At 47.4% G+C, this 18720-nt stretch overlaps 1 protein-coding gene across 1 annotated transcript in view; it reads left to right on the forward strand.

Moving 5' to 3' along the window:
* Window positions 1-18720, forward strand: part of efr3a (EFR3 homolog A) — a gene marked incomplete at its 3' end in the record, with an annotated part of 143049 nt that overhangs the window by 64759 nt on the left and 59570 nt on the right. Inside the window, exons 2-5 of the mRNA XM_083658874.1 lie at window positions 124-200; window positions 3581-3708; window positions 7274-7424; window positions 16641-16762. Coding sequence (XP_083515000.1) covers window positions 124-200; window positions 3581-3708; window positions 7274-7424; window positions 16641-16762 — 478 coding nt within the window. The remainder of the gene's footprint in view (window positions 1-123; window positions 201-3580; window positions 3709-7273; window positions 7425-16640; window positions 16763-18720) is intronic.

Here is an 18720-nt window from a genome sequence, read left to right on the forward strand (position 1 = left end):
CGTGTGGGTCCTGTCCTTGCTTCTGGAGAACCCAACGTGTGGGTCCTGTCCTTGCTTCTGGAGAACCCAACGTGTGTGTCCTGTCCCTGCTTATAGGCTGTGTTTCTGTGCTGTGTGTTGCAGGAGTGTGCGGCTGCTGTGGGCCGCTGAGGCCCAGGTACAAACGCTTGGTGGACAACATCTTCCCCGAGGATCCCAAGGTGAGTCTCTGTCAGTAGACCACATCCTTCAGTTACACTGATTCTTCTTCCTTCATTCATACAGCTCAGGTCTCTAGGCTCTCCCAGTGTTGCCAACTTGACGACTTTGCCACGAGATTTAGTGACTTTTCAGACTCCCCTGGCACATTCATTTCTGACAAATATATATCGACAAATTTCTAACGACAAATCTGGTGACTTTTTGTGACGATGGGTAACAATGTCAAAGTGTTGAATCCCAAAGCATTTGCCAAAAAATGGAGGTCTGATGATCACAGCTGTGCCTCCCACACACAGTGCAGCCCCCCTCCCTCTGCTGAGAGCGGAGACTGGCGGTTATGTATTGATATGAGCAGCCAGAGCAGAGACTGGTGGTTATGTATTGATATGAGCAGCCAGAGCAGAGACTGGAGGTTATGTATTGATATGAGCAGCCAGAGCAGAGACTGGTGGTTATGTATTGATATAAGCAGCCAGAGCAGAGACTGGTGGTTATGTATTGATATAAGCAGCCAGAGCAGAGACTGGTGGTTATGTATTGATATGAGCAGCCAGAGCAGAGACTGGTGGTTATGTATTGATATGAGCAGCCAGAGCAGATACTGGTGTTATGTATTGATATGAGCAGTCAGAGCAGAGACTGGTGGTTATGTATTGATATGAGCAGCCAGAGCAGAGACTGGTGGTTATGTATTGATATGAGCAGCCAGAGCAGATACTGGTGGTTATGTATTGATATGAGCAGTCAGAGCAGAGACTGGTGGTTATGTATTGATATGAGCAGCCAGAGCAGAGACTGGTGGTTATGTATTGATATGAGCAGTCAGAGCAGATACTGGTGGTTATGTATTGATATGAGCAGTCAGAGCAGAGACTGGTGGTTATGTATTGATATGAGCAGCCAGAGCAGAGACTGGTGGTTATGTATTGATATGAGCAGCCAGAGCAGAGACTGGTGGTTATGTATTGATATAAGCAGCCAGAGCAGAGACTGGTGGTTATGTATTGATATAAGCAGCCAGAGCAGAGACTGGCGGTTATGTATTGATATGAGCAGCCAGAGCAGAGACAGGTGGTTATGTATTGATATGAGCAGCCAGAGCAGAGACTGGTGCTTATGTATTGATATGAGCAGCCAGAGCAGAGACTGGTGGTTATGTATTGATACGTATAAGCAGCCAGAGCAGAGACTGGAGGTTATGTATTGATATGAGCAGCCAGTAGCAACACTGGGCTCACTGTAGTGCTGCACGATTAATCTAATCTAATCGCATCGCGATGTCAGCATGTGCGATTACATAACCGCAAAAGTGTGCGATTTTTCTTTTCACGTCTTTTTGAGTGTGTGTGAGAGAGCCTCCTCTAAACTAACGACGCAGCAAACACACGTTTCTCTGCCATCACACTGGGCATCAACACTAGCGGGAGACTTCTCCCATGCACTCCCGCAAATAAGTAATGTTATGCGCAACGCAGCACGGTTACATAATATCTTACAGAGAGGCAGAGAGAGAACATCCATGATCGCTAACGGCGAGCTATGCTAACAACTAGCTAGCTGTTCAGAAACACATGTAAACAGCCGTGTGATTAGTGAGAACGTCAGTAAAATAAGGAGAGAGCTGCAGGTGCTTATGCAGAACTAGTGCACGATTAAGTGCACAGTGGGTAATGACCCGCTGTGATGAAGAATATAGTGAGATTAACAAGGTTGATAGCAGCAAAACACTGTTGCAGCTGCCAGCAGCAGCACATCCAGACTTTTAACTAGCCTGTCACATGACGCCTTCATGGTCCCTCGATAAAGTCTGCAGATGCACGTTACCTCAACTCTCTCTCAAGAAGCGTCACGTGAGTGTGGCGTTTAAGGCCATCTGTCGCTACAAAATAAATAAACGGGGTGTATTACTGTATTACTGGACAGACATGTAACTAACTTTGCAGTCTGAGCCATCTTCTATGTGCTGTAACACAGTGCAGTTTCTATTTTTCTGGTGTTTCTTTTTTACATGTTTGGGACAGGCAAATGTCTCAAAATGTTTTATTTTTTTGTAAAGATAATTTTATTTCAAATTGTTTTATTTATTTAGTTTTAATATATTTTAAATTGTAACATATTTCATGTATTTTAGTCTGTGATAAGTGAAACCATGGTATTTTTGTCCAAGGTTATCATACCGTCAAAAACTCATGCTGGCACATCCCTATACCTCTTGTTTATTAATATCGCAATCACAATCGCAAATCGCAATATTGTCCACCCTAATCGCTAATCGCACCTTTCCCCCAAATCGTGCAGCACTAGCTCACTGCCAGAGAAGCTTTCCTCCAAACAATTGCATGAATGAGTCCAGTCCTTTTAGGCTTCAAAAAGGCAAAACATTTATAAAAATCCAGAAATGTCCATATGTCTGACAGCAGCACAGTGTGACACATTGTCATTTGACAAATGTAGTTATTAAAGGTGACACAGCTTTGATAAGCAGACCAGCACAACATATTAGCAGCTGTTTGGTTCCTCCACCTGTGTTTACTCAAACTAAATGTGTGCTTGGTGTCGTCTGGTACACAGGGGAGTGCTTTGACCCGCATCTCAAGGCTCTTCAGTATGAGCAAACATCTGCAGTGGAGACTGGTGGAGACCTTGTCACATTAATTATGACTTGCTGAGAGCTTGAGATGCTGAAGACACTCTGGGGACAGTCTGTGTGAAGACACTCTAGGGACAGTCTGTGTGGAAGCTGCTCCCCCTCCTCCTCCTGACGTCCTGCTGTGCTACTTAACAGCAGCCATTGTTCATTGTCATTTAAGGATACTAGTGCTGCAGTGCGGCGCTGTGCAGAGCAGAGCGCTGTTTGCTTGTTGATTCAAAGTTGATGCGTGTCCAAATTGCACCAAATCCGACAGTGCACATCCTTGTGTCTCCAGCAATACACCCGCCAAGTGTGAAGTGGATCAGACGAACGCTTCTCGAGATATGCGAAGGACACACAGACAGAGAGATTCCTTGCTTCATAGTATGAAGTTTGGTCATTTTGGACCACCTATCATCTCTTCCATCTCTGTAGTTCTTGGACCCACTGACCATATTGGCAGCTCCATTGCCTCAAGCTGCAGCAATGATTTCAAACGACATCATCAGTTTCAACTTAATCAATGTAATCATTCATACAAATTCACTAAACACAGTTTACATCGTCTGCTGGAACAAATCTCATCACTCTCAATCCAAGTCATTGACACAAACTCAAACACTCATTTGAAAGGTTGTCTGAGTGCTAAACGATGCCCTCCCTCCCTCCTTCCCTGTCCCCTCCCTCCCTGTCCCCTCCCTCCCTGTCCCCTCCCTCCCTGTCCCCTCCCTCCCTGTCTGTCCCCAGGATGGGCTGAGTAAGTCGGACATGGAGAAGCTGACCTTCTACGCCGTGTCGGCCCCGGAGAAGCTGGACAGGATCGGAGCTTATTTGGCTGAGAGGCTGAGCAGAGATGTGGTGCGACACCGCTATGGGTGAGTCAACCATAGAACCTGATGCAAAGCCAGCGAGATGCCTCCTCTGTGGTGCCATCTGATTTGTGACAGAAGAGTTGCCGTCACCAAGTAGAATCAATACACCAGAATGTGTCTTTTTGGTGCAGAGACATTTTTACAAGTTACACAGTAACATCTTCCGTGGTATCGAATACATCTACTACTAGTGGTAGGATAGTGGGGGAAAGTGGTAGGATAGTAGGGGTGGGGGGAAGAAATCGATACACCATAGCATCGCGAAATTTTGCCTGACGATATTGTATCGATATTTGGACGCCAAGTATCGATATAAAAAAAATAAAAATAAATCCAGGTCATGCCATGGCAGGCCACCGGACATCTGCCCGAAGCGCCCGATGTTGCAATCCGCGCCTGCAGTGGTGTATTGAGTCCAGAGAAGCTTAATAATGTAGCCTACATGTGGGGCAAAAACAAAACAAAACAAAATAACACTGCATGTTTTACTTCCGGTGAGGTCAAGGAAAAGGTAGGAAAACGAGTTAGACAATATATCGAAATATTCAATATAACGCAATATTCAATATATCGCAATATTGGCGATATCGCAATATCGCAATACTATCGTATCGTGACTCAAGTATCGTTTTAGTATCGTATCGTGGTAGGGGTGTCACAATATATCGTCCCACGAAATTTCGCGATAGTAAAACGTCACGATATGTATCGTTGAGATGAAATCTCATATCGTGAAAAAAAAAAAAAAAAAAAAAAAAAAAAAAAAAAAAAAAATTCAAAAGTAGACAAAGAAACGTCTTTGTTTGTTGAAGTTCAATGTGTGGAAAGTAGTTCAGTTGAACAAGTCTCTGAAGAGACACATGAGAAGTTATACAGGAGAGAAACCATTCAATTGAGTTTCTGGCAAAACTGTTTACTTGACAGGAAAAACTGAAGATGCATAAAAAATAGACTAAGAAAAGTCTTGTTGTTTGAGTTTGAAGAAAAACTGAAGATGCATAATGAGAATTTATACTGCTGAGAAACCTTTTAGTTCAAAGTAAATCTAAGTGACGGTGTAACTCATTCTATTTCAAGATAAGCCTTATCTCCAATCTCATGTTTTTTCTAGTTGTTATTGTAATAACAATTTCCCACAACAGCATGTTTTGTATTTGTGCATTTCAAATAAAATACTACTTTTCCAGTCATATATTGTCATTATTCAAGTTTAAAAAAATATTGTTAAAATCGTATCGTATCGTATCGTTATCGTGAACCCAGTATCGTGATACGTATCGTATCGTGAACTGAGTGTATCGTGACACCCCTATATCGTGGGCATCTGGTGATTCCCACCCCTATAGGATAGTGGGGGGAAAAGGAATTACCGTATAGTATTAGTGAAAATGTTGCCATTGTATTTAAAGTAAATTCCTTTTTCCACAGTCACCTCCCCCACCCCTCCTTGCTATAATATCGTATACCACAATATTCTGCTGGGACACATTACGATATCAATATCAGCCCTGCATACATGACTGTCTGCCACACATGGTAGGAGGAAACTGGAGCTCAGGTGAAGTGTAAGACATTGATCTGAAGACATCCCACATGATTCTCAAGCTACACTTTGGGTCTTCTAAGTAGTGACACAAAGCTCTCAGAACAGCTCTGTGATATGAAATGTCTTGTCTGCTTTTAGCCCTATCTGCTGTGATCTAATGCGCAGAGAGAAAATGCCTCCTGGGAAGTCATTAAAATGGGTCGATGGGACTAAGAATAGCCGGTTCCCTCAGGGGGGATTTGTAAAAGAAGAGTGGCAGTGCCAAATCAAAATGCCGCTTATAAATTATGGCAGGATTTACCTTTAATTGGGTGCGATTTTTTATTTCCCCCCTCAAGCTGACAGCCAGACAGCAAGAAAAACATCTAGACGGAGAGAGAAACATCTAGACAGAGAGAGAAACAGAGAGTGCAAAAAGCATTCGATGTGTCTCTCTTTCCACCTGCAATCTCCCATGTGTTGCTACCAAACCACTTGGTGTTGCCTCAAACACTCCAGGCTGCTTGTAGGCAAGACGATCAGCTCCAGGCTGCTTGTAGGCAAGACGATCAGCTCCAGGCTGCTTGTAGGTAAGATGATCAGCTCCAGGCTGCTTGTAGGCAAGATGATCAGCTCCAGGCTCCTGGGTTGAGGAGGCTGTTTCAGACGTTGTGCCCAGTCAGCTTACAGACATTTAGAAAACTATATAGAAGTTGCCAATCTCCTTGCTGGTGGTCTCATTTGCTGATGTAGGTCAGATGTGAGGCTCATATTAAACTTAGTGGAAATTGCAATATTCTGTCAAATCATTTTTAACTCATTGAGTGCCAGCCACTTTTGGAGAACGGACGCTCCCAGTGCCAGAGTTTCAGAGCGTTTTCAGTGATTTCTCGAGGCCCACAGAATATTGTGTGATATTACTATGTAAACACCGAACACGCACAAAGAACGAGGAGACTCTCTTCTATCATCTGCAAAAAAAAGTTTATTGATCCCATTTTCCGTTCTTTAGTTATGAGCCGGAGAAGATAGCTTGATTTAGCCAAAAACAGCAATTTTTTTCTAGAAGCTGAGATAATGAGCCTTTTGTGAAATTAAACATTTCAAGCACATCATTGACTCTGAAGCTAATATTTTCTGATATAATGACACCTCAAAAATAATTTCCTTCAATAAAAGAGTGAAAACAAAGGAATTTTGTTTGGCCAAATAATATGTTTTAGCTGCAACCAGCAGCGCTGGCCCCTGCGTGCGCAGACCCTACACCTTCTTGCTGGTCTTGATTTACTGCTGGTGGGCATCAGATAGCCTATTCTAGCTTGTTTGCTCTCTATGCATCGAGCCTGCTGCTGCCTGGGTGTGTGTGTACTGTCAATGGTTGTATGCTGTAGTGCCCTGCGTGCCCCACCCCCCTCCTCCTCCTCCTCCTCCGTGGTGGGAGGAGTCGAGTGTCTCTGCTGCGGTTTGCTCTGAGTTTGATCTGCACTGAAAAGTCCGCTGCCTGCATCCCCCCGCTTTTTTACAGCGTGTCCTCGGCTCCCAGCTGAGAATAATGTAACTTTTCAGAAAGACGCTGGTGTCGCCGTGTCGGCAACTAAATCATATGGATGGACTATCGCAGCGGACACGGATGGGGCTCAATTGTGGCAGCAGATGACTGCTGTTCACAGGCACAGCTAACGTTATGCTTCAAGCATATCGATGCGATTTCCGTTTCCTCATGACTTCTTCTCTCTTTTCTCCTGGCCTTTGTCTAATCGGGAGGGCACTGTCACCACCTAAGGGTTCTGTAAAATAGGTTAGACACATTCAATAGCTCCCATATTGTAAGAGGCGATGTAAGAGGCTTAGATCGTCATCCCCCCGTCAAAATATGAATTTGGAGTTATTGACGCCATTTGGCGTCGCTGGCAGCCTATGGTAAATTTCTCCTGACGCCATTTGGCGTCGCTGGCACTCAATGTGTTAACTGTTGCCAGTCTTCTACTGGTGACCAGTAGCCTCGGTGCAGTGCCTTGCTCAGTGGCTCGTGTCTGTGTGCAGGTACGTGGTGATAGCCATGGAGGCCCTGGACCAGCTGCTGATGGCCTGCCACTCTCAGAGCATCAAGCCCTTCGTGGAGAGCTTCCTGCACATGGTGGCCAAGCTGCTGGAGTCCAGAGAACCCGACCTGCAGGTCCTGGGAACGAACTCGGTAAGAAGCTAGCTGAGAAGCTTGGAGTTGGATTCTTCATGTATCATTTTAACATGAAGAAGTTATTAGCATAAGTCATGACCTTTCATCTTTGCCTTCACACCATATGATTGTCTAGTCGTGGTGCAGAATTCCTCCATCGCAGCGGAACGTCATCAGCTGCTGTTTTCATTCTCCATTTTGATTTGTGGCACTCTGGATGTGACAGCTGTGTCACGTGTCACATTGCCAGTGACGTAAAGGACCGTTTGAAAACCGTGAGAAAAAAACAAGTTTGAATTGCATTTCAAACCACGTACAAATATGGCTACATTTTGAGTTGAGTCAATTTCCGTGTGCTTTTTTCTCTGTTCGTATTTGATCAATTCAATTTGACTCCAATCTGGATCTGCCAAAAATCAGATTTTCTGGCAGTCTGAACACTTCAAGATTTTCATCATTCAAGACGTTTATTGTCACTCCGGTTGTACAAGTACACTTGTGTGAAATTCTTAGGCTGGGGGGCTCCACAGGACATACAAATGTAAGACAAGGAGCAAATACAAAATACCACAATACATACTGACACACATGGTACAGCACAACAACAGGCCGTCAGATTCAGAGCAAAAAGGAAAGGTGAACAAACGACAGCCGACAGCTTGATGTTAACGTTAATGTTAACGGCTTCACACCTCATTTATTTCTACATTGGCAGCGGAAATGGCCGTCTAACCCATCCTGTGAAACACGTCTGCCTGTGCTAATTAGCATTAGCCTCGCAAACAGCTACCAAATGTCAGCCTCATTTCTCCCTTCAAGGCTTCTGAAGGTGAAGCTAAAGTTTTGTTTTCCTCGCCCTTGTCGGCTGTTCATGTGAGCAGGAAACGGAGCCGATGGTTTCGATGCTAAAGCCTCTGCATTATTTATCTGTGCTATTTAGACACTGGCAGAGTGGAGGCGGGGCTGTGGAGGCAGGTAGCTGGGGGGAGGCGGGGCTGTGGAGGCAGGTAGCTGGGGGGAGGCGGGGCTGTGGATGCAGGTAGCTGGGGGGAGGTGGGGCTGTGGAGGCAGGTGGCTGGGAGGAGGCGGGGCTGTGGAGGCAGGTAGCTGGGGGGAGGCGGGGCTGTGGAGGCAGGTAGCTGGGGGGAGGCGGGGCTGTGGAGGCAGGTAGCTGGGGGGAGGTGGGGCTGTGGAGGCAGGTAGCTGCGGGGAGGCGGGGCTGTGGAGGCAGGTGGCTGGGAGGAGGCGGGGCTGTGGAGGCAGGTAGCTGGGGGGAGGCGGGGCTGTGGAGGCAGGTAGCTGGGGGGAGGCGGGGCTGTGGAGGCAGGTAGCTGGGGGGAGGCGGGGCTGTGGAGGCAGGTAGCTGGGGGGAGGCGGGGCTGTGGAGGCAGGTAGCTGGGGGGAGGCGGGGCTGTGGAGGCAGGTAGCTGCGGGGAGGCGGGGCTGTGGAGGCAGGTAGCTGGGGGGAGGCGGGGCTGTGGAGGCAGGTAGCTGGGGGGAGGCGGGGCTGTGGAGGCAGGTAGCTGGGGGGAGGCGGGGCTGTGGAGGCAGGTAGCTGGGGGGAGGTGGGGCTGTGGAGGCAGGTAGCTGGGGGGAGGCGGGGCTGTGGAGGCAGGTAGCTGGGGGGAGGCGGGGCTGTGGAGGCAGGTAGCTGGGGGGAGGCGGGGCTGTGGAGGCAGGTAGCTGGGGGAGGCGGGGCTGTGGAGGCAGGTAGCTGGGGGGAGGCGGGGCTGTGGAGGCAGGTAGCTGGGGGGAGGTGGGGCTGTGGAGGCAGGTAGCTGGGGGGAGGCGGGGCTGTGGAGGCAGGTAGCTGGGGGGAGGCGGGGCTGTGGAGGCAGGTAGCTGCGGGGAGGCGGGGCTGTGGAGGCAGGTAGCTGGGGGGGCGGGCAGGTAGCTGGGGGGAGGCGGGGCTGTGCAGGCAGGTAGCTGGGGGGAGGCGGGGCTGTGGAGGCAGGTAGCTGGGGGGAGGCGGGGCTGTGGAGGCAGGTAGCTGGGGGGGGGCAGGTAGCTGGGGGGAGGCGGGGCTGTGGAGGCAGGTAGCTGGGGGGAGGCGGGGCTGTGGAGGCAGGTAGCTGGGGGGGGCAGGTAGCTGTGGGGAGGCGGGGCTATGGAGGCAGGTAGCTGGGGGGAGGCGGGGCTGTGGAGGCAGGTAGCTGGGGGGGGCAGGTAGCTGGGGGGAGGCGGGGCTGTGGAGGCAGGTAGCTGGGGGGAGGTGGGGCTGTGGAGGCAGGTAGCTGCGGGGAGGCGGGGCTGTGGAGGCAGGTAGCTGCGGGGAGGCGGGGCTGTGGAGGCAGGTAGCTGGGGGGGTGCAGGCAGGTAGCTGGGGGGGGGGGGGGGGGGGGGGTAGAGACTTTAGTTGGGAGCCGCGTTAATTAAAATTTTCCTCACGGTGCCGGCTACAGAGCCGAGACGGTGCGTTTAATTTGGGTGTTTGTTTGTTCGTAATGATTTTACATCTTAATTGAGCAAAATGAACCAGTGGTGTTTGTTCTGTTGGCTGATTATCTGTTTAATGAGTTTGTTTGAGCTGTCTTCATTAGAACAACAACGCCCAGCACAACAAATTACTGCTATTCAGTTGAGAGACGGTTTGAAAGTATGGAAGCGTATCGCATGCATCATTCAAATGGAAATGTAATATGTCCATGTAATCTTACATTTGAATTTAAATTTCCCACTTGTATTCAAATTAAATAATAAACAGGCTGTTAAATTCGGTCACTGTGTCTTTAAGGCTCATTCATATTAACAAGCCTCTGTTCTGATTGGCTAACCTTTTCAAGAGTGAAATGTGAGGCACCGTGGCCTGGTGGCTACAGGTAGGCTACTTTCACCATGTTTAGATAGACAATCCAACACTTTTAAAGCCAAAGAGGGAAGTGGAATCCTGCTTACACCATATGGGACCTTTGAAACTACATTTCCCATCAACGCTGTTGCTTCCTTTTCAGTTTCAGTTTTACGACAAATTTCGACTTTCTTGACTTGCAAAGTTATCTTTTAAATTGACAAACATGTACTTCATGGCACAATTCATAAACATTTTTCAACACTGATGCGTATGCTGAAGCAGAAGTAGGTGTGACTTTGGCTCTATGAGTCACAGACAGCAGACTGGTTAAACTGCTCTAAGCAGCATGTGTCTAAGAGAATGTCTTCCTCCGATCTGCGCTGCCACAAATTTGCCATTTCCAAATGTATCCGCCAATTAAGTGAATGAACAGGAAGTGGCAGAGTGTGACGGCAACACGTGTCACTTCCTGTTTCAGCACAGAAGACAGTAGCCAGTGAGTCAGACTCCCCGGGGACCTCATGCGGGGGTATTTATAGCCTGAGGGCCAGACGTGTCAGGGTTTTGTCAGGAATACTGCCGAGCTGACGTGGAAGCACCAGTCTGTCTCATGTGTTTGCCCTTTTTCCACACGTTTCATCACACGCTGCTTATATGTGTATATACTAGGGCTGTCAATCTTCACTGGCCTCACGATTCGATTCGATTACGATTCAGAGGGCTACGATTCGATTCGATAACGATTATCGATGCATCTCGATGCATCTCGATGCATCTTAAATCGATGCATCACTTTTTTTCCCGAATACATGATTTTTTTTCTCACTGTGTGGCTACTTTTAAAATAAAAGTGCATTTAGAATTGCATTATATTATGATCCATAATTAAAATAAACAACTGCGTGTACTTCCATTATATTTGATTTGATTATATAAAAAATAAATAATAATAATAATAATAATAATCGATTTTTGACATTTGTGAATCGATGCAGAATCGTGCAGGTCCGCATCGCGATGTATCTTATAATCGATTATTTTTGACACCCCTAGTATATACTGTATATACACACACATATACACACACACATATATATATATATGTATATATCAAGGCCCAAGAAGAAATTTAAAAGAAAATAATTTCCCCCTAATAAATTATTTGTATTTGTTATTTATTAGTTTTTATTCACTGAAATAACAGTAATATTGTCGCTAAATTGTTCAGATATTGGACTCACTTTGTTTCAGCAAATATGGGGTTAAATATTTGGACCAGCCTCCACCAGCAAATGGTATTTGATTGTCAGCAAGCCAACAACCCTTCGCGAAGACCCGACTCTAGTCATGACATGAGGATGACAATTTTGATGACAGGTGTCTTAACCAATCAGAATATCATTTAGTTGTGGCGTTAGCCAATCACAATTAGTTGAGTTGTGGGTGCGATATTTCGAGGGATTCACGAATCCAAGCCAACCAGGAGACGAGACGGACGACAAGGAGGGAGGAGTTTATGATGATGTGGTTGTGACATGGAGTTGTGATGAGGAAATGGACGCGCAGCGGTAGTTTTTAAAGGATTTAATCTGGAGCTGTCAAGCTATACATTTCCAGGCTAGCTTGGAGGGCTTGCTTGTTGCTTTTCAAGACAATGGGTTTTGTCATCAAGTGAACGTCATTGGTAAGTTAAAACATTTTGTTTTATTGCTGGTGGCGCTGGAGGCTGGGGCAGCTGATGTCAGTGGGCAGGGGGAGTTTTGGACCTGTCCCCGGGTTTTAGAGTTCGTTGTGCTTGTAATTTCGGAGTCTTTCTGTGTATTGAGCTAATTGTTAAACTGTGGTTGTGTTACTGACAGACTGTAAAGAACCTGGCTGTGGAGACAACTCATAATAGTCTGCCCTCACCAATGCTTAAAACGACACACGCACAGAGATCTCAGACTTGCACGTACAGTAGGCCAGTGATACTCAACTGGCCACATGTGGCCCGCGATGGAATTGCAAAAAAAAAAAAAAATTACAGTGCACCTGAACGCAACATGCAAGATGGCCCCGCCTCCTCTGGCTGTAATGCAGTAATGGCCCCGCCTCCTCTGGCTGTAATGCAGTAATGGCCCCGCCTCCTCTGGCTGTAATGCAGTAATGGGTTCGAGGCGTCGAGGGGGAACGCCACTTTAGCGCACGCCAGCCGCCGGCGCAGCGCTCAGCGCGCTCCGTCTCGCCCATTACCCCCCAGAGAGGTTAGGTCCAAAATGGAAGGAAATTACCAGGTACCAAGAGTGGCTTTTTGTCACCGGAGCCCAGCTGAGCGGAGAAGCACTCTGCTGCAGTGGCCAATGATAGGGTAGCTGATGGTGGGCAAGTGGCGGCAGATTATAGCCACGCCACTCGAGAGCAGCTGAGTGCAGAGAGAGAGAGAGAGGGAGAGAGGGGTGACCTGAGGGTCGGCCATGCTTGTTTGGAGGGATGGAATTATAGGCTGGGGGTGGGGGGGTCGCTGGGGAGGGGGGGGGGGGGGGGGGGGGGTTGATGGGAGGGGGGTCATGGTGAAATCTCAGCACATCTGACACGTGCTCATGCTCAACAGTGTGACTGCTGTGAGATGCTCTGTCTCTGGCTGTAACTGGAATGGATCACAATTCCCTTCATTAGGCTTATAGGCCGATACGCATTCATATAGAATATCGCAATATTTGCCACCATATACGATATTTCTCACAATATGGAATAGCGAGACAAGAGGACCATTATTTCCCCTCAAATCTTTTTCAGGCCTGGATGGACCCACTGAAGACAAAACCTGAACCGCCCCGGCGCACGGGATGGCTTGGGTCAGATGGTGCAGCAGGCGGGCGGTCTGCAATGACTTTATACTTTTGGTTCACTCTGTGGTGTATTCAAGACTTGAAATAAAGTGATCGCAAGGAGGAGGACTTCATAATAAAGTGTATTTATTGTTGAATAAATCAGCTGTGTAACTTATTGTAAAACATTACAGGGATTTAAACTTGTGGAGAATGATGTTGTTGGGTGACAGATACCAGGCAGACACAAAACACTGGCTGGTATCATCTATTTGGGATCAGAAACGGTCACCTGAGCTGGTTTTCATCAGTGACATAATGACATGAGCACATCATGAACACAGTGTGCAGGAATCATTGTTGGCCGTTGCCTAGCAACAACACATCGGGAGGATACATTGGATGTTGTAATGTGACGTTACCGCAACAGCGATCATTTAGGCAGTATGGATTATAACGTTACTGCACACGTGGAAATATCCAGTGTTACCTGCTTGTCGTACAAGTTACAACACTGTTTTGTCTTTGCTAAGCAGTTGTTTAGTGAGCTACTGTAGCTCTGTGGCCATCTGCCATTTCCACAAACATCACTTCCTACATTCATCTCTCTCCCAAACAGCCCTGCTATCGTATTTCTCAATCGAGACACACCCCTTGACACGCCTCCTCATCATCCACCCAATCACAAGTCGACATTCACCTCACCTGTTTTCGTCCAACCCACTCCCTTCCAAATAACTAAGGCGTAGCCTAAAACTAAGATGGCAACGACTCCCCACAAGCAGGGAAGAAGCAGAGACAGTGTCCCGCAGAGACAGTGTCCCGCAGAGACAGTGTCCCGCAGAGACCGTGTCCCGCAGTGACCGCGCTGTTTAAAACTGCATCGCAATGTTGTTATCCCTCACTATGGAGGGCTGCTCTATTTAATTGCACTAATTATGAATTCAGACACTTAACTCATTGAATGCCATGGACGTCCTTCGACGTCCAATTAAATAGTGACGTAGAATGCCACGGACGTCCTTCGACGTCCAATGCGTTTTTTGACGGTGGGACGTCGATCAAAGCCTTCCGCAGCTCCTGTACAACTATAGTAGCTATTGAAGGTGTATAACCTATTTTACGGACTCATTAGGTGGCGACAGTGCTTGCTCGGTGCAGTCCAGATTAGAGACAGGTCCGAGAAACAGCCTAAAAGCCGTGGATCAAAGACAAACCGATGCATGCTCCCAGAGCCATTTGCTCTGTCGCGGGAGCTGACATTGGCTCCGAACAGGAGTCAATCCGCGCTCACAACTGAGCCCCTCTGTCCCTGTCTGTCTGTCTGTCTGTCTGTATAGTTTCTCCACCCGATTAGCAGCCAGGAAAGCAGCCCCTGACGCCAAACCATTCAGCAATCCGGGTTGGCTCTTCCCTGCTGTGGCGCTGAGAGCCGACAGCAGCACACAAACGCAGCACTCCGAAAATATAATGGTTGCGTGAGGCTGTGTGCAGTGTGGGGAGGAGTTTACGGGGGGAGGGGGGGAGGGGGTGGGGCACGCAGGGCATCACACAACAACTACGTCACTACATCAGAAAATATTATCTTCAGACTCAGTGAATGTGCTTGAAATGCTGCATTTCACAAAAGGCGGATTATCTCAGCTAATAATTTGAAAAGCCTGAAAACGCTGAAAACAACCTATCTTCTCCGGCTCATAACTAAAGAACGGAAAATGGTATCAATAAACTTTTTTTTGCTGATGATACAATAGAGCCAGCTCGTTCTTGTGCGTGTTCGGTGTTTACATAGTAATATCACACAATATTCTGTGGGCCTCGAGAAATCACTGAAAACGCTCTGAAAACTCTGGCACTGGGAGCATCCGTTCTCCAAAAGTGGCTGGCACTCAATGAGTTAATTCATGATCATAATTCATCAACATGGTATAAGTTGCAGCTGGAGAGATACTGGAGCTAAATACCTTCCTGAACGACAGACCTTGACGAGCTCAAATTAGCTCCACAAAATGTGCACTTAAATGAATCGGTTAAAAGAAAACCTCTTTAGAGGAGCTTCACAAAAGGAAAGTTTAATTACTTGCATTTATAAATGATGTTTGGTGAAGAAGAGGACGCCATCATTATCAAACCACAGAAGGGTGGTTGCTTGGTAACAGCCAGGAGACAATAGACTGGCAATGCATGACGATGTTGGGATACTACATATTGCAGTGATGCATTGTGTCCAGTCAAAGTCTCTTGCTATATACATGGTACTTCACACACTCAAGTTCACACACTTAGAGTACAACAGACACAGACAAAAATGGCAAAAAAAAATATATATATATAAAATACTTAAAACACAGAGAACACCAAGTAAGACATGAGGTAGAAGCAATTGAATACCATAAACAAAAAATAAAATGCCACAAGTAAAATACCATGAACTAAATAATACCTACTACCATGAGGATAAAAAACTTGATCGACAAACAGTCTGTAGTGCCTCTAGTGTAGTGTGATTGGAATCCACCTTTGTTTCAGTCTCTGTGTTGCTGTCTTTGAGTTTAGATCCTTCATGCACTTTATACTTTTCACTTTCAACAGGCGAAGCCCGAGTCTCTCCCTGTTCACACACACACACACACACACACACACTCACACACACACACTCACACACACACACACACACACACACACTCACACACACACACTCACACACACACACACACACACACACACACGCCCGAGTCTCTCCCTGTTCAGTGAGTCTCTCCCTGTTCAGCGAGTCTCTCCCTGTTCAGCGAGTCTCTCCCTGTTCAGTGAGTCTCTCCCTGTTCAGCGAGTCTCTAGCTGTTCAGCGAGTCTCTCCCTGTTCAGCGAGTCTCTCCCTGTTCAGCGAGTCTCTCCCTGTTCAGCGAGTCTCTCCCTGTTCAGTGAGTCTCTCCCTGTTCAGCGAGTCTCTCCCTGTTCAGCGAGTCTCTCCCTGTTCAGTGAGTCTCTCCCTGTTCAGTGAGTCTCTCCCTGTTCAGCGAGTCTCTCCCTGTTCAGTGAGTCTCTCCCTGTTCAGGGAGTCTCTCCCTGTTCAGCGAGTCTCTCCCTGTTCAGCGAGTCTCTCCCTGTTCAGCGAGTCTCTCCCTGTTCAGTGAGTCTCTCCCTGTTCAGTGAGTCTCTCCCTGTTCAGTGAGTCTCTCCCTGTTCAGCGAGTCTCTCCCTGTTCAGTGAGTCTCTCCCTGTTCAGCGAGTCTCTAGCTGTTCAGTGAGTCTCTCCCTGTTCAGTGAGTCTCTCCCTGTTCAGTGAGTCTCTCCCTGTTCAGTGAGTCTCTCCCTGTTCAGTGAGTCTCTCCCTGTTCAGCGAGTCTCTCCCTGTTCAGTGAGTCTCTCCCTGTTCAGCGAGTCTCTAGCTGTTCAGCGAGTCTCTCCCTGTTCAGTGAGTCTCTCCCTGTTCAGTGAGTCTCTCCCTGTTCAGCGAGTCTCTCCCTGTTCAGCGAGTCTCTAGCTGTTCAGCGGCAACAAACGACCAAATGAACCAACGATAGTCAACGTCAATCATATAATCTGGTCTTCTTTACGCTAGATGTGTCTCTGGAATGTCCTAAGACAGATGATGCTAACACACGTCTCCCTCACCTCCCTCTGTCCCATCTGTAGTTTGTCAAGTTTGCCAACATCGAGGAGGACACGCCCTCCTACCACCGCCGCTACGACTTCTTCGTGTCCCAGTTCAGTGCCATGTGCCACTCCACTCACGAAGACACAGAGACACGGACCAGGTGAGGAGACCACACGGGGACACTCTGTTTACTTGGGACTTGGGGAACTGGGGACTGAGGACATGTGGTTGAAGTTAGTACAATGAGAACATGGATTGCATTGATTTGGAGTACCTGACATGTTATACATCGTTATACATAATTGATGATTAGTACGAAGGCGTTTTGCAATCTGCCCCCACTGTCCCACATGAGACCTCCTCCTCTGCTGAGGGGGAGTGCTCGAGTGTTGGTGCGAGCCCGGGGATGCTGGGATTATGTCCAGCTTGGCCTCGTACCTGCAGTACCTGCACTGGCCTCTGTAAACAGCGCCACTTCTCACTCCTTTATGTCATCAGTGCGTTTTTGGGCAGCAGTTGGCTGTAGGTGGTCCTTTATGTCATCAGTGCGTTGGGCAGCAGTTGGGCAGCAGTTGGGCAGCAGTTGGGCAGCAGTTGGCTGTAGGTGGCGAGGAGGAATTCCCCAATAGAATTTCCCCAGTGCTGATTGGATGAGGCCTCCAGCAAGGTCACCTGACCCGCCCTGTCTCTCATATGACTGCTCAGATATGTGTTTGTGGCAGAGAACAACAGAGAGGGGACGCAAACAGAGGCAATCTGGACTCGGGCTCGGGCTCGCCGTGCTCGGGCTCGCCGTGCTGTGATTGGCCGAGGCGGTGTGAGCCGATCCTCGCTCTCCACACTTTGTTGAGGCGTTTTTTTATCTCCCCATTAAAGCTGACCCACAGCACACAGGCTCCTGGGGGCAACTGGAGGGTGTGTGTGTGTGTGTGTGTGTGTGTGTGTGTGTGTGTGTGTGTGTGTGTGTGTGTGTGTGTGTGTGTGTGTGGGGTGGGGGGGTGTGAATATACTGAATATATAATATAGTGAATATATAATCTACTCTGGTGTCTCGGGAGGGGAAGTCAGACATATGGAATAATTTTGAATTGGTCGTGGACTCAGAAGGCGACACGACAGGGTTTGTGCAGCGCACAAAATGTAAAGTTCTGCTCAAATATGACAGCAAGAACATGGGTACATCCACCTGTGTGTGTGTGTGTGTGTGTGTGTGTGTGTGTGTGTGTGTGTGTGTGTGTCTCTCTCTCTCTCACCCCGTTGTGCTGTTTGATTTGAGCTGCCGCCAACTAAATGCGCTGCGTTTTCTGACAATAACGACTCATGATTTCCCCCTTTCTTTCTTTCTTTCTTTCTTTCTTTCTTTCTTTCTTTCTTTCTTTCTTTCTTTCTTTCTTTCTGTCTTTCTTTCTGTCTTTCTTTCTTTCTTTCTTTCTTTCTTTCTTTCTTTCTTTCTTTCTTTCTGTCTTTCTTTCTGTCTTTCTTTCTTTCTTTCTTTCTTTCTTTCTTCTTGGTCGGTATCGGGCTTCAACTCACTCTTGAGTCTCCAGGCCTGTTGAGATGTTGAGAACGCCAGCATCAGTTCCCATAACAGTTAGATTCGAGGCAGACATTGAAGCAGCAGCTGGAGGAGCAGCTGGTTGAACTGGGCAGATCCCAGTGTGAATGTGTGGAACTGGATGAGACACGGCTGAAAGAGAGAAAGTAGCTCAGCAGCACCTCTGCTGGACCGGCCTGGGGCATTCACCACTACTGCATTTTAGTAGTCATCGAATACTCCCAAAAAGTCATCGACTACTATGACGTCACATCAGATATAGACTAGATTAGTCACATCAGATATAGACTAGTCACATCAGATATAGACTAGTCACATCAGATATAGACTAGTCACATCAGATATAGACTAGTCACATCAGATATAGACTAGTCACATCAGATATAGACTAGTCACATCAGATATAGCTTCTTTTTTTTCACCCAATAAAAACCATCAATTGTCAAAAAGGTGTCTAAAACAGGCAGTGAAGGGTTCACTAATGTAGGCGGGACTAACCTGGGGGTATGTGAAATAGCAGAGTCCTGATTGGCTCTGAGAGGCTGTTTACTAATGATTGGATA

This window comes from Poromitra crassiceps, assembly GCF_964638095.1.
Source record: "Poromitra crassiceps genome assembly, chromosome: 23".
Lineage (NCBI taxonomy): Eukaryota > Metazoa > Chordata > Actinopteri > Beryciformes > Melamphaidae > Poromitra > Poromitra crassiceps.